General features: G+C 43.0%; 1 protein-coding gene across 2 annotated transcripts; it reads left to right on the top strand.

Annotated features, from left to right (window-relative positions):
• The first annotated feature begins 322 nt into the window (after positions 1–322).
• Positions 323–8,441, top strand: LOC124691298 (pathogenesis-related homeodomain protein-like). 2 transcript variants are annotated; one of them, XM_047224572.1, is made up of 11 exons: positions 323–429; positions 1,845–2,310; positions 2,985–3,150; positions 3,233–3,350; positions 3,886–4,001; positions 4,098–4,445; positions 4,608–4,805; positions 5,857–5,946; positions 6,270–6,320; positions 7,233–7,475; positions 7,611–8,441. In XM_047224572.1, the coding sequence occupies exons 2-11, from the start codon at positions 1,880–1,882 to the stop codon at positions 8,073–8,075; spliced, it is 2,226 nt and encodes a 741-aa protein (XP_047080528.1). In that variant the 5' UTR covers positions 323–429; positions 1,845–1,879; the 3' UTR covers positions 8,076–8,441. The 2 variants fall into 2 exon arrangements, with proteins under 2 accessions (XP_047080528.1, XP_047080527.1); XM_047224571.1 differs by having other exon boundaries at positions 4,575–4,805.
• The last annotated feature ends 7,975 nt before the right edge of the window (positions 8,442–16,416 follow it).

Below are 16,416 nucleotides of genomic sequence, written 5' to 3'. Positions count from 1 at the left end.
ACCGAATACTTTCTCCATCTTCACCTACCAAATCAGCAATCTTGAACTCAGATTTACACACACCAATTCGCCAATTCTAGCGTGTGTGTACATTTGGTGGTGTGTACAATTCCATTTACTATTTTGTATTTTGTCAATTCTACCATCCATGTGGAGACGTGCCTCACGAACCCCCGTACGCACTTTGCATCTGGAATCGCGCTCTACTAAATTCCCCATTTAATCGCCGCTGTCATCTAAATTCCAGTCTAATCCCCGTTTACACCTCGCCCGTGTTCTTCTTCCCATAAACCTTTCTCTCCTTCCTCCTCACCATCTCTCTCAGATTCACCTCCCCAGATTCCGGCCTCCCTCGCCTCGCCGGCTGCCGCCTCCCACCGAAGCGCAACCGCCGGCCTCCGCCCAGCCGAAGGAATTATCTCCACAGAGGTGCCCCCCCTTCTCCTTCTCCTCCTCCCTCCTCCCCTCCTCTGCTGCTGGGCTTTCTTGGAGCGGAGATCCACCGGGGCTTCGGTTCCCGGGTAACCTAGCCCCGGCGTCCTCCCATTTCTACGCGTCTTATCCTTGCTCTGAGTAAAACCGGCGGGTTCTGGAACCTAGTGTAGACGCTGGCCGACCCTAATCTCCGCTTGAAGGCCTCGAACAGGAGCGCGCTTGTGGCGGCGCCGGCGCCGGGAAAGACGGCGAGCTGCGCCTGAGCGGGCAAAGATTGAGTAATTTCTGGGTGGGGGAGGCTCGCGTGACTTGGGTACAGGGTGGAACACTAATCGGACCCTCCATGAATCCATAGATTTCATAGACCTGCAGCAAGTTCCATTTCGGGAACTTTGTACTAGTGAATTGACTGTTCCGACTTCTAAAAATGAGATCTTCCTGTAGCGCTTGTCCTGGAATGTGGATGCCCTGGTTGGGTCTGAGATCTGAATGTCCCCCCATCGACCCCCCTGTGTGAGGATGGTATCCACCAGGACGCCGTTCTCCTTCCGTAGGATCAGTTGGGAAGCTAAGGCGCCACCAAAATGCAGTTTCTTCCTCTAGCTTGCCCCGCAACACCGTTGTCGGATGGTCGCCCACAACCTCGCCAAGCCTGATACAACCAAACACATTTTTAGGGACGTTTGGTTCACGCCAACGTGAGCCTCACCAAATTCTTGCGACGCCAATATTATGGCGAGTGATTCCTCCGCCCACGGATTGCCAACTGTTGGCAAAACAAAAACAAAAAAAAATACGTACAGCCAAAAATTTTGGTAGTCAACCATGCAGCAGTTGACGGACACGGGCGTGCCAATTTGTTGGAACATTGGCTCAAAACCAGACACGCCCTTAGTCTTGGCTTGGCATGTCTGGCTTCTTGTGTTGCGCTGGGCTGGGTGCATGTATGGCGGTTTCGTGCCTTGGCGTTTTGATGCCAACGGCTGTATGTTTCCAATTTTCGATATCTAGCTTGCACCAAGTGTAGTATATAGATGCCTTTGTAATAGATGTATGACTAAGTAACTGAGAATGTTGGATACAGCATGAAAGGTCCAAATGTCTATTTATTAATAACACACTATAGCCAGAGCATTTTCTTCTTGTTAGGTGTTGCTACCAAATATGTTACGGGAAGGAATTATGTGGAGAACACGTTCAGTGTATCGTCCCAATGTGCGACGCCAGGCGGAGCAGTCTGATCTGGTGCTGCTGGTGCCACCATGACATCATGATGAAAAAAGTGATGACGTGGTGGTCCATGCAGCCGTTGCGCTGTATTTCTGTCTATATGTTAAATATTTCCGTAACATACTCATCATGATTTTCCATTCAGCTTTCCAGTTAAAACATATTATTTATGGTAATAGGTCTCAGTCGGATGTAATGCTCTCCAGTTCTGACAATGAATAATTCAGAAAAGAAGTCGGTGCGCTCCATCCCTCCAAGATCATCACAGCGGAAAAGACAGTCCTCTTCTGAGTTGGTTTCTTCACCAAAAAGACCAAGTCGCCGCAATACCTCCAGCAGTTATAAACAAGATCATTGTTCTCCTCCCAAGAGAACAGTAAGAACTGCCAGGAATACTAATCTGGCAAAATATATAAAGGACAAATATTATCGTAGTCCTCTGAGCCAGCGGCGGGCTTCAAATACCGTTACTGGAAAAACTGCAACAGGACCAGTTAGGAAAAGGAAACGAAAACGGAGAAGGCACAATACTGATTGTGACGAGGCAACTCGCTTGGAAAGAAGAGCAAGGTATTTGCTGATCAAAATAAAAGCGGAGCAGAATTTACTAGATGCATACTCTGGAGATGGCTGGAACGGGAAAAGGTGTGCACTATTCTCTCTCTCACTATCGATAACTGCTGGTAAAGGAAAATCTTAAATCCATCTAAAATTACTACATGCCATAAATAAAAAAGAAAAAGTATTTGTAATTATTTTATGGAGTCCAGCATGAAAAAATGTAAAGCATGTTACGGTTTGAGGTTACTCCAGTGTTTAGAACAACTATGCGCATGAATTTATATATGGGATTTGTAAATATTTTGTGCCTTGAAAACATATCAAAACTGATATAGTTTTACCACTTACAGCTTGTTTCTTATAGGAGGATCACAATACTTCCTAAGTTCATTGGTAGTGGCTATTGATGACTGAACAATTCAGATTTTCATTATTTAAAAATAATGTTGATATGCTTATTTGCGGGAACTACCCATTGGACATGATTAGTTCATGACTTGACGTCCATTTATTTTTAGATAAAAAAGTGTGCCAGATTAGCTTTTGTCACTGAGTGGTGTAAGTTAAGTCTGATTTGCATTTCAAATGTCATGATAGAATCATGCAAAGAGGTCATATAATTGCTCTCTAATTTATGTTTTGCACTTCCACTTCCTGTTGCACATGTCTCCTTCCTCTTTTTGCCTGTTTGCTTTCAAGTTTCTTAAAGTAAAATAAGAGTTATAGTTATATTAACTGAAGGTTAATTTTCCAAACAGCCGAGAGAAATTAAAGCCAGAGAAGGAGCTACAGCGTGCTACTAAACAGATCATTAAATGCAAAATTGCTATCCGTGATATCATCCATCAACTTGATTTGTATAGTTCTAGTGGGAACATGGATGATTCTGTGATGCCCCCAGATCACTCTGTCAATCCGGATAATGTATGTATATCACCAAGTCAATATCATACTCCCTACTTCCATACTATTATGCAACTGATGGAATCAATATTCTTTTTGCTAGACCATATGTTCAAAATGCAAGTCTCAAGAATCAGTTCCCGACAATAAATTTATCTTCTGTGAAGGGGCTTGCAAAATGGCGTATCACCAGAAATGTTCGGAACCTCCTTTAGAGAAAAGTTGGTATTCTTTCTCGTTTTTGTTTCGAACTATTAGGCTGCACATGTTTTTGTTACATGCATACACTCGTCCTTGGGTGGTGTAAAGCTTAGAAATTTCATCTTGATCACCTGAAACACTTCTGCTTTTGGTTATGTTTCCGTGTTACTTGAGCAAACTATAGTAGCAAATGGAATCAAAAGATATCTGTAGTTCTGTACTGATGTAAATTATGTAACTGTGTTTTCCAATACCAAATAATCTTAACCAGACAGACAATGTGTATCTTACACATCTCTTATGGACGACTATCCTTTATTAAACAAGTTGTCAGATTGAATTGTGGTTTTTCTTTTAAAATATTGTCTCTTAGTTACTTGCTCTCTAACATATGTTAGCTCAGGTCGTCAGTGCCTAAATTTAAGAAATAGTTTTCTTGTTATTTGAGCGTTCAGATTTTTATTAATTCATTCCTTTCTTTTGGCGTTGTACCCATTGGACTGATGCAGTTGTTGGCTTACAATGTACCTGTCTTTGTATTGTGCTATCTCTCAGTTCATTCTACTGGTGGTCGTGGATGGCTTTGTAAATTCTGCTTGTGTAAGATGGAAATTTTAGAAGCTGTCAATGCACATTTAGGAACAAGCCTTACAGTGACGTGCCCCTCTAAAGTAAGTTCTTTTCATTTTTTGCACCCACTTCTTTTGTAGTTTTTATTTCAAGGATGTTATCCTATTCAGTCAATCTTGACAACTTGCTTTCTATAGGATATTTTTAAGGAAGCAACTGAAAATATAGACTCTGAAGATGGACCGGGAGAGGATTGGTTATCTGAGTATTCAGGTGATGAGGACTACGATCCTGAAGAAAATGACACCATGAGCAGCAGCCTAGATAGTGGTGAAGGAAGTATATCGGATGACTCTAATTGTTCGGGAAGTCCACTCTATTCTCCAAACGATGATATTCCAGGCTTTATATCAGCAGATTTCACTGACGCTGAAGGATTCTACCACACCACTTCAAACTTAGGAATTGATTCTGGGGATGATTGTGTGGACATGCTTACCTACCAAAGGCCAAAGAGAGAGGTTGACTATAAAAGACTTAATGAGGTGTATTTCGCTGAACAAAACATATATTTTTCGGTACTACAATTTAAGGAAGTGCATTTGATTTAGCCATGTGTTGTGTATTGTTTCTCCTTTAGTAAGTTATTTGACAGAACTAAGTTGGATCAACAGGTTGGAACTTTGACTGCCTTTCACCCTTCACAGGAAATGTTTGGAAAGCTGACTGAGAATGAAAAACAGAGTGAAGATGAAGACTGGGGTATTAATAGGAGAAAGAAAAGAAGAGTGGATTCATCTGGTGTTAGAATCAACTCTGCCGAGGGTTTCTCTGATCTCAAATCAAATGAGAAAGTCCAACCGCAGAAGAGAAAACTTTTCCGAATTCCTCCTGAGGCAGTTGAGGTAGGCGGTGATGTTAGCTAACATGTTATCACTAGTATTACTTTTTTTTTGGGAAAAATGGTAATTTGATACAAATACCTCAATTTTTGGGCAAAAAGGCAAAAATAACCCATACATGCTGCGGTACTCCCAAAAAGAGAAAAAACAGAAAACAACACCCACAATATTCCAATAAGGGCACCATCCGACTTCGCATAGACAAACCTTCTTCGTCCACACCCCGCTCTCATGACCCTTGGACACACAGATAGCAACACCATCTAATTGCCCACATGCCCGTGCCCAAGTTCCCATCTGTTGCCCTCGCTGTGGAGGGACGGGAGAGAGTGCAGGCTCGTCTTTCAAGTGGTTGGCTTGAGGGTTGCAGGAGTGTGGTGTGGAGGCAGAAGGCTCACCTTTATGATGGCTGATGGTGTCTTGATTGGAGTGCATACAAGTGGGTGTTGTTTCTATTTTCTGAGAGTAGTCCACATGTTGAGGTTTTTTTACCGGTATTCTCAACAAAAATATAGATATACTGATTATATTTTCTTTAGCTAATTAACACCACCATTTACCTAGACTGCTACAATAGGAATTCTGAGAAGTTTTCTTTGCGATTACATTTCCATCTCATGACATTTCTTAGATGCACCCTAAAATTATGAATTTTTTTTGTGGATGTAGTAAGCTTTAACATGAAACTGTGAATTTTTCATTCAAAATATGACCAAGCAGTCTATACCAACAAAAATAAGAGTCAAGTTAATAATATTGTAGTTTAAAGTTTACAAGTCTTGTTTTTATTTTATTTTGCGTGCAGGCCATAGATGGCCCATATTTTTTGTTGAAGTCTTACAGATTCAGATGTTATAGGATGAAGTACGTCCGCAAAAAGAATCATAATTTTTTAAAACATGGACACATGTTCACGTAACCTGCACTCCACCTGATGATTATAATGAGATTTCATATTGAGCTTATTGTGCCTGCAACTGTGAAAATGTGTTGTTTACATCAGGTTCAATCTTCCTTACCGCATTCTCATATTCTCTTCATTTTGCTAAACTAGGTGCTGCGTAAAGCTTTTGCTGAAAATGAGCTTCCAGCCCGAGATGTGAAAGAAAATCTCTCTGCAGAATTGGGTATTTCTTTTGAAAAGGTTTGTTGTGTTCCACTGAATGAATCTAACAGCTGTATATTACTGTACAGCTGTATATTACTGAGTACAGATTGCGTACACATGATTATGGACCTGAGTTTCATTCTGCTAGTTAATCACCCTTGTGCACTGACTGGGGCATACAGTACACTTCTTTAAAATATATTTATTTTATAACTGCTACTCATAACATTAAGGTCATAGTATAGTTGATTGCTCTTTCGTTTCTTATAAATTATCATGGACATGCCATATTTGAAAGTAGAGAAGTATCAGCAGCTTTTGAAAACTGAGTCACTAACCTATGTCTGATCCATTTACAGATTGACAAGTGGTTCAAAAATACAAGGTGCGCTGCTCTCAGAGATCGCAAGGCATGCATTTCTATCTCATGATTATTCATTCTTGGTGTTTTCGTTGATTCTTTAGCATGTGTTTCCATTCTCACTTGGTCTCCAGTGTTCGATACAGTTATGGATATTTCTCCCTTTTTTTCTTCTATCTGCTCCATGCAAACATTTCAGTGCTAAATACTCTCTCCCAGAAAAGAAGTCCACTTTTCAATCCTGAACTATGGCAAATGTTCATTTTCCACCTTGAACTGTCAAACCGTTTGTAATGCTACCTTGAACTATTAAAACAGTCCACTTTTTACCCTCAAGTGGGTTCACAGGTGATTTGGACTGACTTGGTGCACCTCAATGCCACGCAGCTGGCATGTCATCAAATTCCATTTTCTCTTCTATAATATTTTCTTCCATTTCCAATATATTTTGTCAAAACTTTTAATCTAGTAGATGGTATACTTTTTTCTAGATTGTTTATTTTAGCAATGTTTTATCTGTTCATGCCAGTGACGTGTTTGACATATATGATGTGGCACCCACGTCACCCGGTACCACTTGTGAAATCTCCTGATGTTGAAAAATGGACTGTCTCAGTTCAAGGATGCAAAGTCAAAGTGTTATTGAGTTCAGGCTTGAAAAGTGAACTTAGTTTAGGGTTGTAAGTGGTCTTATTTTAACTGTGATAGTAAGGACGTTCATTCCATACCTGAACCTATGGTTTTTGTAAGTGCACGAATGACAAATCATTTCTTTCGATCCATTTTACTACTGAAGTAAATACAGTCATGAGATGCATAAACTGTGCTATCTTTGAAGTACCTTTTTCCTTCTTCACAAACTTCTGAAAAATAAACGACACCTGTTCCAATTTTGTCTTTGAATATATCTTATGGTCATACATTCAACACACAGTTTTCGTAACACTAGTGTTGTCTGCAGGCTGAAGGAAGTAGTTACATTGATGGTCGCAGCAAAGGCTCGAGAAGGAGTGTTGAAAAAGCTGGAAGTTCAGTCAAGGTTGATTCAGTGGATAATTCACACCTTCCTTTGACTGAAATCATCAATGTACCTACACAACTACCAGTATTTCTCGAGAAGGGAAAGCCAGAGTCAACTAGTAGCACAGCGAGGAGGAGGCTACACAATAAAGGAGCTTCCTTGCATCCGACTGGTGAAGTCAAGGTACAAAGACAAAACTTTGATTGCGTTTATCTTTGGTAATTTACAGATCCAATGTGAATAAACATTGAACTCAAGCTTGAATAAACTACTGTTATTAGATTCGTTTAGTTGACTGTAGTCTTCACATATTTGCAGGAGAGTACATCACCTACAATGAAGCCTTGCTCGAACACACACCCTAGTCATCTAGCAGGTTGCCACATCAGCACGGAGAACACTGGCCCCTCCATTGATCCTTTCTTCGATGCAATCCTGGCATACCCCACCATCAACACTGATGACAGAGTTGTTTCTGGGGTGGATCCTGTGGCCTTTGATGACGATCCGTTCCTGGATGTGATGCTAGGAAATCGCGACGTCTATACTGAGGTGAGAGTCACTTCTCCCGAGGACGTGAAGCGGCCCTTGGACGACCAACCTCTCTTGGATGTGATGGAGAACGTGTGCGGGCTTGAGTATAGGCTGCAGAGACTGAAGGAGGGCATGCTATCATCATCAGCGGCAGGTGGTATTGGAACCGCCGAGCGTGACTCACAAAACCAGCTAGTGGTTCTTGTACCAGCTGCTGAGCTGAAGGACAAACCGCAGCCTGGCATCTGAAATTCCGAATGCAAATGCATACTCCACATGGGCATTGTCTATAGGAGTTTATATAGAAGAATATAATGTAGAGAGAAAAGAAATTAGTGGCTATAGTCCAGGGTTCTTGCTGACAAGGCAAGGCCTGGTGTCTTTCTGGGGCCTCAACAGTGGTCATACTGTATGTTAGATGAAAGTTTACCGTCTGTGTTATTATACATGTCAGATGTTACTGGTCTAAATGGGCTAAGTTGTACACCTTTTGGGGTTCAAACTTTTAGATTAGAATCATGTTTGGTACACAAATTTTGGTGACCTGAACTCCCAGTTTGACCTGGCAGTAAAAATCCATAGATTTGTTTACAAAGGTGCTTGCATTTGATGGAATGGCTCGTGTCAGCCTCTCAAGGAAGTGTCTCCTTCATTACAAATTGTTGTGTAAGAAATCATGTTATATTTCTGATTTATTTTTATAGATACCAACGTAAGATATTGCAAGACATAAAGTAGGGCTTCCAGGGGTGGTCACTTTGAAATAAAAAGCTAAGCCGAGCAACAACCGTAATTCCTGGTTGGTTTCACAGATGTTCACAATTTAGGAAATGTAGAACTTTAGAGATGTTGCTGATTTCAATCACATGCACTTTGGAAGAGACAAAGCCTACAGAACAGACATTTGTAGTCCAAAAGATCTCAGACCCAAACAAGCAGTCAGGCAGAATACCTTAGGTTGCTAGATTGCTAGCTGCTCACCCCCAATATCAAATCTCTGTGAAGTGACTACTTAGCTACATCAGAGAAAGAGAAGTAACAGGCTCAGCAGGCCCAGCCACGAAATGTTTAACTCCATGCATTCATCCTTAACGTATACATACACCCACAAATATTTCTGGAGATACAATGGCCACCGAGACTTTTCCACGAAAAATCTACTGTCATCATTTTAACACGACAGACATACCTACACCTGAGCTTTTGTGTACGCAAATATAATGAGTTGTCACTGTCCTGATTCCTGAACTTTCCAAACGGCACGATTCTATCAGGAACGAGCGCAGAAAAGGATAAGGAAGATGAAAAATCTTCGATAAGAGCCCGTGAAACCGGAAGGTACACTTGCACTTTGCACGGTCGATTGCGTCGACCTATCCGTGCCGTGACCTCGTGCACATACGTTTTAGCAAGTACACAGGTACAGCGCGTGCATTATCCTGCGGCAAACGGTGGATGGTTGATGAGGCCACGTGTCCCCATTGCTCACCATCCATCAGCTAGAGAGAGAGTCAGAGAGAGACGCAAAGTGACAGAATTGTGAGATGATAAGATGGCTGCAGAGGTCATGGGTTTTTGCTGCTGATGGTGACAGAGGAAACATTGTCACTGTGCTCAATATACCTATCTCAACGTTTCGCCTGCTGCTCCTTGGGTGATGTGATTTGCTGGATACTACCATACCAGTAGATCTCCTGTAGTTTGCTTGGTGCTTCTTTGACAGCAATTTGAATATTATTCTCCGCAGTTCCAAGAAGATATGTTGGATTATTTTTCATAGATAAAAGAGGCATAAATCTGACTTTAAATCAATAAAGCCAGCCGGTCAATACAAGGTGTTGAAGAGAACCTCTTACAAAACAGATAAAATTCTAAGATAAAACGAAAGTAGAGTAGAGTTACACTACGTCCAGCACCAAATAATTTCCATCGAAACAACGCCAATGAGGAGGAACGCTTGCTAGGAAGGCAAAGTTGTCGGGCGGAAGCTCACCATATAGTTCGGGAGCACGAACGAGACACACACTACACCACCGCAACGCCACAAGCAAAAGGAACCAATGCTCGACAGCAGAGACGGTGCCACAACATATGGACCAAGCTAGATATCGAAGAAGAACGCAGAAGAACCACCAAAGCAGACCTGTCGAAACTAGGAGGACTCCAGCTTCGAGGCGGTGCCCCAGGAGGTCATGACGCGGTAGCGCCACCATTGACTTGCCTGAAAGCCATCCATGTGTCTGCCATCGAGAACCGCCGCTCCGGCGTCCGAGAGAAACCAACCTCACCCGCGTCCTAGCGGAGGGATGGCAACGGTTGCTCTAGCAGAGACACTCAGTGGTCGCTAATTGTCATCTCTAAACGAGATGCAGAGTACACCTTACGTGTACGTGCGACTTTTATAACATGCAAGAAATTTGGTTGTAGGTAAGCAAACGCTCGGCTGGCTACAGTTGCGACCTACAGTGTAGTGACTGTATCACTGTATGAACAAGAATAGGGGTAAGCTAGCAGAATGTAAAATTCCCTCCGTGTAAGCGCTCTTTCACTCTGCTAAAACACTTGACTCGTGCAAGCTCTGTCGTCTCTCTCATTTCGCATCAGTTGTTTAAACTCTCTCCCTCCTCTCAGTCCTTCTGAGAGTCTCTGACTCGTGTAACCGTTCTGTCTACAAAGTCACATGCATCGGCTGCAGGGTAATTTGGTGGCATTAGGGCAGCACAGACGTGCTTGGATCCATCCATGCATATGCACCCCCAAGAGTAGAAGCCAAGGACGAAGAAAATGAATCCACCCCACGCAAACCTCCAAACTATCCAAAGCTGCCCAATAAAAAGATCGATAAAGCTTCGCTACCTCCGCGTGCGTGACGGTAGACGGTAGTCTGGGGATCATCATGATCCATCGATCAGGTCACACAATATCCGATCGATCACACCACTCAGGGGCCTGCTGTACGTACGTACGAACGCCCTTGTATCTTTCTGGTAAATGGAAAAGAGGATCTGGGTAGTATATGTCCATCGCGCCGCCGTAACATCTCGTTTTTTGTTCGGGTCCTTCTTAATTTGTTACTGGCTTACTGCTGTACTCTGCAGATGCTCTGCTAGTCTCGCGCTCGTGATCGACCTCGCATGCGTCGGTGAAAGCTGCGCATGTCAAGGCATCCTAGGGGAGAGGCACATGTGTGCAACTCTGCGTGCATGGTACTCTCTAGCTAGCCTCCTAGGAAGATACTAGTCGTTTATCCTTTCTTCAACAAAAGGTTACCTAGCTCAAGGCTATACCTACGGTATATGAAAAGAAGCTGATGGACGATGGCCAGTGTAGGATGTACGTACGGGTCCACAGGTGACGGGTCTTTTCCCACGTGGCAACAATGAACGCAGAAGCCAACTATTTAAAAAATCCGAACCGATGAAAAAAAGGCTAGGCATATATTTATATTTAGTAACCCCTTTTCCTCCCCTTATGGATTTTGTTTTTAATGTTACGTCAACTTAAACTTGAGACCTCTTTATTCTAATACCTTCATGCTGGCTTCTTCTGAATTATTTTCTCTAGCTCTCTTATCTACATTGGACATACCGTATATCATTTTCATCCTAACTAACCCTTGACTCTCATATCTAACATATTACATGGTGTATTTAATTTCATAGCCCTCTATCACAATCAATGCTAACATATTTAGATAAGTGATGTCTATTTGGAGATATTTTGTTCAAAATTATCACGACCTTCTAAATTGAATATGGCATCCCATAATTTAATAAAAGAAGCTTCAATTTCCAATTCTATCAATGGGCTAACCCTAGCCCCCCAAATCTAAGGAAAATTGATAGAGAAGCAGGTGTAATTAGTCTGCGTAGGAGACAACAGAGCTTTCCAGCGCTCGCTGCTCCTTCTAGACCTTTGCCATGGCTTTTATGGTCGCCTTCAATGGCGAATGAATAAGGAGGGCCGAGTTCGAGCTCCTGCAACTGCCCCTCCTCCACGAGGAAGTTTGGGACCCGACCACGCTTGCCTGCACCACGTTGGTTCCATCACCTCCTCCGGTAGCACCATCAGTGCAAACCGGCGATCGACCAGGGGGATTCACCACCACCAGTGCATTTGCGACAGAGTGAACATAGCGGAAGAGTGTGAGGGTGTCCCAACGAGGTTCTCGAGATGGTCTACGCTATTCGTCAATGATTGTTTGGTATGAACCGTTCCTGGTTGCTATGTTGGCATGACAACATGTTTCACCCGTCATAATACTCGTTAGCATGGGCAAGGAAGGTTTTCAACACTTTTTGTAAAAGTGTTACACATAGCGGGTGTTCTTTTGTTCACAAAATAAAACTTTGGCGGCCATTTGAAAATGGATCCCCAGTTATGGTATTTTTTTGTAATTTTCTCTTCTAAGACTAACAAACATTTATGACACTTATAACTTGTGCTTATATATATGAAGAGATAAGACCGATGCAATGCACGACCAAACAACACAACAACCTCTTGTTTTTTTTAGTTTTTGAAAGCTCCTCCTTTTCTTATTTTGTCGTCCACTCTCTCTCTCCCCCCTCGTTCTTGATCTTTCAAGAAACTGAATCATAAATTTACATGTAAGCGGTTGCTTTATGAGCATGTGCTCTTGGTCTTCATCCATGTCAGCACATCATGAAAGTGTGGAAGCAGGTGATGCCATGTATATATGGCTCTAGAGAGCAGTTACGAGGCGAAACCGATATAGGCCCCAACGGTCATTACCATTTCAAGATCATTCCAATGATGGTTGGTACCTACCTAATGTTTCCTAGGATATTTTCAACTTGGACCCCACTATGCTTTGAGGAAGCCATGACACGCTCGATCATTCCACCATGATCAACAAATTCCTCTTTTGATTGATCTTTATCATGGCCTTAATCTCGATCTTGATCTTGATAAGTAGAAGATTTTTGTTCTCCTTCTTAATCTTTCTCAAGGGGTTGAGGGCTTGGTGACTTTTCTTCGGTATGTAGCTCCTCTTTATTAATTGGCTCCTCTTGGTTTGCACTTGATCGTTGAACTTGAGTTGAGCAGGGCTCTACTTGAGTTGAACTTGAATCTTCTCCATCATTAGTTTGACCATGATTTTCATGGTTTCAATGGGCAAGATATGCCAAATACCCACAACCTTGATGACTTGGGAAGAATCTACATCACCTACATCACTTGGAACAACTCGGTCCGCTTGGAAGCCATTGTTTTCCATGTACTACACATCACAAAATTCTCCAACACGTCCTGAAGACTTCTTGTAGTACCAATAGGCGTGGGTTTTTGAAAAGCTCCTTCTCATTTTATTATTTTGTCACCCACTCTTTCTCTACCTTGTTCTTGGTCTTCAGAGAAACCGACTCACGACTTGACATGTAAGAGTTTGCTTGATGAGCATGTGCCCTTTGTCTTCACCCATGTCAGCACGTCATGAAATCTTGGAAGGTAATGTCATGATAGGGCACCAGTACATGTGGCTCTAGAGAGTAATTAAGAGGTGAAACTGATATAGGCCCCCGCAGACATCACTATTTGAAGATTATTCCGTTAACTGGTTGGTCCGGTGATAATGTCACTAGTAGGAAAACCCTTATAGGCAAAGCTTAGTTCTGTGGCGCACTGTTAAAAATGCGCCACAGAAACTTATTTTGTGGCGCACCAGGCAAGGTGCGCCACAGAAATAGCTTAATTTTGTGGCGCACCATGGAACACTGCGCCACAAAAACTTTGTGGAGCCCACACCCTGTCACGCCCAATCATTGGTTTCACTTTTTCTACGGTGCACTGCACTTGGTGCGCCACAGAAATAACGTATTCTGTGGCGCACTGGCCTAGGTGCGCCACGTAAATGACGTGTTCTCGTGGCGCACCGGCCTCGGTGCGCCACGAAATAACGTATCCTATATCATGGCCGTACCCCTCCCTCGCCCGTATACCACTCTCTCCCCCTCTCCCCTCTCCCCGCGCCGCCGCCTTCCATGGCCAGCGCCGCCGCCGCCGTCGCCGCCGCCTTCCTCCGCGAGGGCCGCATGCCGCCACGCTCCACCCATCCCCGCCACCAGCAGCACAAGCCGCTGCGGCGTGGAGGAGGAGGGGCCGGCGCGGCGTCAAGGTGGAGGAGCCGCCGCGACCTCCACCCCTGCCGTCGTCGTCGGTGAGCTCCTCCACAACTGCCGTCGTCGTCGGTGAGCTCCCTCCCCTCCCCTCCCCTCCCTCTTCCTCTCCCGCGCGAGCACAAAGTGCTCGATGAAATGCTGCTCGTGATTTTGTGCTCGCTGTTGTGCTCGATGAAATGCCGCCGTGCTCCCCTTTTCTTATTCTCGTATAACTTGGCTAATTACATGGATTGAATTATGATCCCATTGATGCCATTTATCTGGTATGTGCACATGGATTGAATTATGATCCCATTGCTTGCAGTTGTTGCCTGTCAAGCACTGCATGAAAGCCTTGATTAAGTGCTTTAGTGAAGCTTTGGCTTTAGTGAAGTGTCATGTGCAGGTCATGCTGCTATTTCTTGATTAATTGGTGCTATGCTTGTTACTGATGGAGCTATAGTTGATTAATTGGTGTTATGCTTGTTACTGATGCTGCTATATTGCTTGATTAATTGGTGCTATGCTTGTTACTGATGCTGCTATATTGCTTGATTAATTGGTGCTATGCTTGGTACTAAATTGGTGCTATGCTTGGTACTAAATGGACATGCTATATGAACACCGGCCTACTAGCAGTGACATGCTATATTGGCTCTATATATATCTGCTCCAAAGGTTCCATTTGGAGCCCGGATTGCTAGTGGTTAGTATATTGTTATGTCGCTAATCCTTGTTGTTGCTTGTCTTAAGCAATAGAAATTGTCTATGCCTCTCTGTACTTGCTTACCATTAACTCGGTGAGCTAGTGATGCTTATTGGAGTGTTCTATATCGGTGACACTTCTATGCTGCTACTACATATTGGTGTTGGTTATTGTCAACTTATATCACTTGCTATGCCTGTGTGGCTTACTGGTTCATATGTACCTGTTGTTTGTGGAGGTTTACTGCCACTTGTTATTGATGAACCATGTGATGGTAATGATTCAATTCAATTCAATGATGTTAATTTTATTTCCATCCTTTGTTGGAAATAAATCCATGTCTGAACCTGTACAAGGTAATGAAGACTTGCTCACTTGGTATTGCTTGCTGGTTGTACATTTGGTTGGTTTTGATGCTACTGGTTCATTTAAATGCATGAAATGCTACTATGGTATGCTACTGTGGTATCCTTGTGAAGAAAATGATGGATTCTTGTGAGCTTATGGTATGCTACTGTGGTATCCTTGTGAAGATTTACTTGATGGATTCTTGTGAGCTTATGGTATGCTACTATGCTTATAATGCTCTGATTAGTGGGGATGCTTACTGGATCATGTGCATATAGTTCATATAGTTCCCTAAAAAGAAAGAATGCTCCCTGGCCGGATGCTTGATGTCTTGGCTCAGCCAATGATGCAAAGGCTCGAGGCAAAAACTTGGATAAGAAACAGATACTAAAATGTGTGATTTAAATGGAATGCTTATGATGGTATACTAAAATAGAGATATTCACATTAGGGAATCATGTAAATGAATACCACCGTGGTATCCTTTTCTTGTTGGCTTTGATGAAAATAGAGATATCCACAGTAGGGGATCATGTAAATGAATGCCACTGTGGTATCCTTTGAAGAAAAAGGATTGTTTCGATGGTTTTAAAAGGCTAGGTGGTGCTAGGTGATTCAGCTTGGCTACCAAGACTTGTCTCATCCGGTTAGCTGGGATATGCTATGTGTTGTTGCTTGTTCGGGCATATCTATCACTTACTGGATTTACTCGGTTCTTGATTGGCCTCTCTTTTGCAGCATCACTTGGTCTATATACCAAGTGATGAATAATCCCTTTGGAGCATCTGCTCCATGCATGCTATGTGTGTTTGAGCATCTTGACTTATGTCACCATGGTTGCTCGGTTTGTTGGTGTTTTTGTAATTGCCGATGATTAGATGGTTGGTCGATCACTCGTACACTCGGGGTGGAGCAAGTGAGCTCTGGTGTGATGGCACAAATATCAATATTTTGTGCATCCTACCTGGCCTCACTTACTCCATCCCTGGATGTTAATATTTGTTTCGACCAACAAAGTATGAGGCATTCCATTTAGTTCATACTAGCTACTTCTTAATTGCATTGGCCTTTCTTCCATTTTAGTGCCGATGATTAAATTGTTTGGTCACTTGTACACTCGGGGTGGGGCCAGTGAGCTCGGTGCGATGGCACAAATATCAATCTCTTGTGCATTCTACCTGGCCTCACTGACCCCATCCCGGAATGTTAATATTTCTTCGACCAACAAAGTATGAGGCATATGATATCTAGTTGAGATACCACTTGGCTCTTTCTTCCATTTTAGTGCCGATGATTAGAATGTTTGGTCACCTATACGCCGCACTATACTTTGTAGACGGACCCCCTTTCCCCGGCCGCCGTTCCGTGAACGAGTCTTTGACGAGACAACAACGACGACCTGCCTCTCCGGTGC

Source organism: Lolium rigidum, chromosome 2, assembly GCF_022539505.1.
Source record: "Lolium rigidum isolate FL_2022 chromosome 2, APGP_CSIRO_Lrig_0.1, whole genome shotgun sequence".
NCBI classification, from domain to species: domain Eukaryota; kingdom Viridiplantae; phylum Streptophyta; class Magnoliopsida; order Poales; family Poaceae; genus Lolium; species Lolium rigidum.
This window is presented reverse-complemented; position numbering and strand designations above follow the sequence as displayed.

Coding starts and splice junctions, on each gene's coding strand:
- LOC124691298 (XM_047224571.1), top strand. CDS start 1,880: ATGAATAATTCAGAAAAGAAGTCGGTGCGCTCCATCCCTCCAAGATCA. Junction 4,446..4,574: donor ACTATAAAAGACTTAATGAG/GTGTATTTCGCT, acceptor TTGGATCAACAG/GTTGGAACTTTGACTGCCTT. Junction 4,806..5,856: donor TTCCTCCTGAGGCAGTTGAG/GTAGGCGGTGAT, acceptor TTGCTAAACTAG/GTGCTGCGTAAAGCTTTTGC.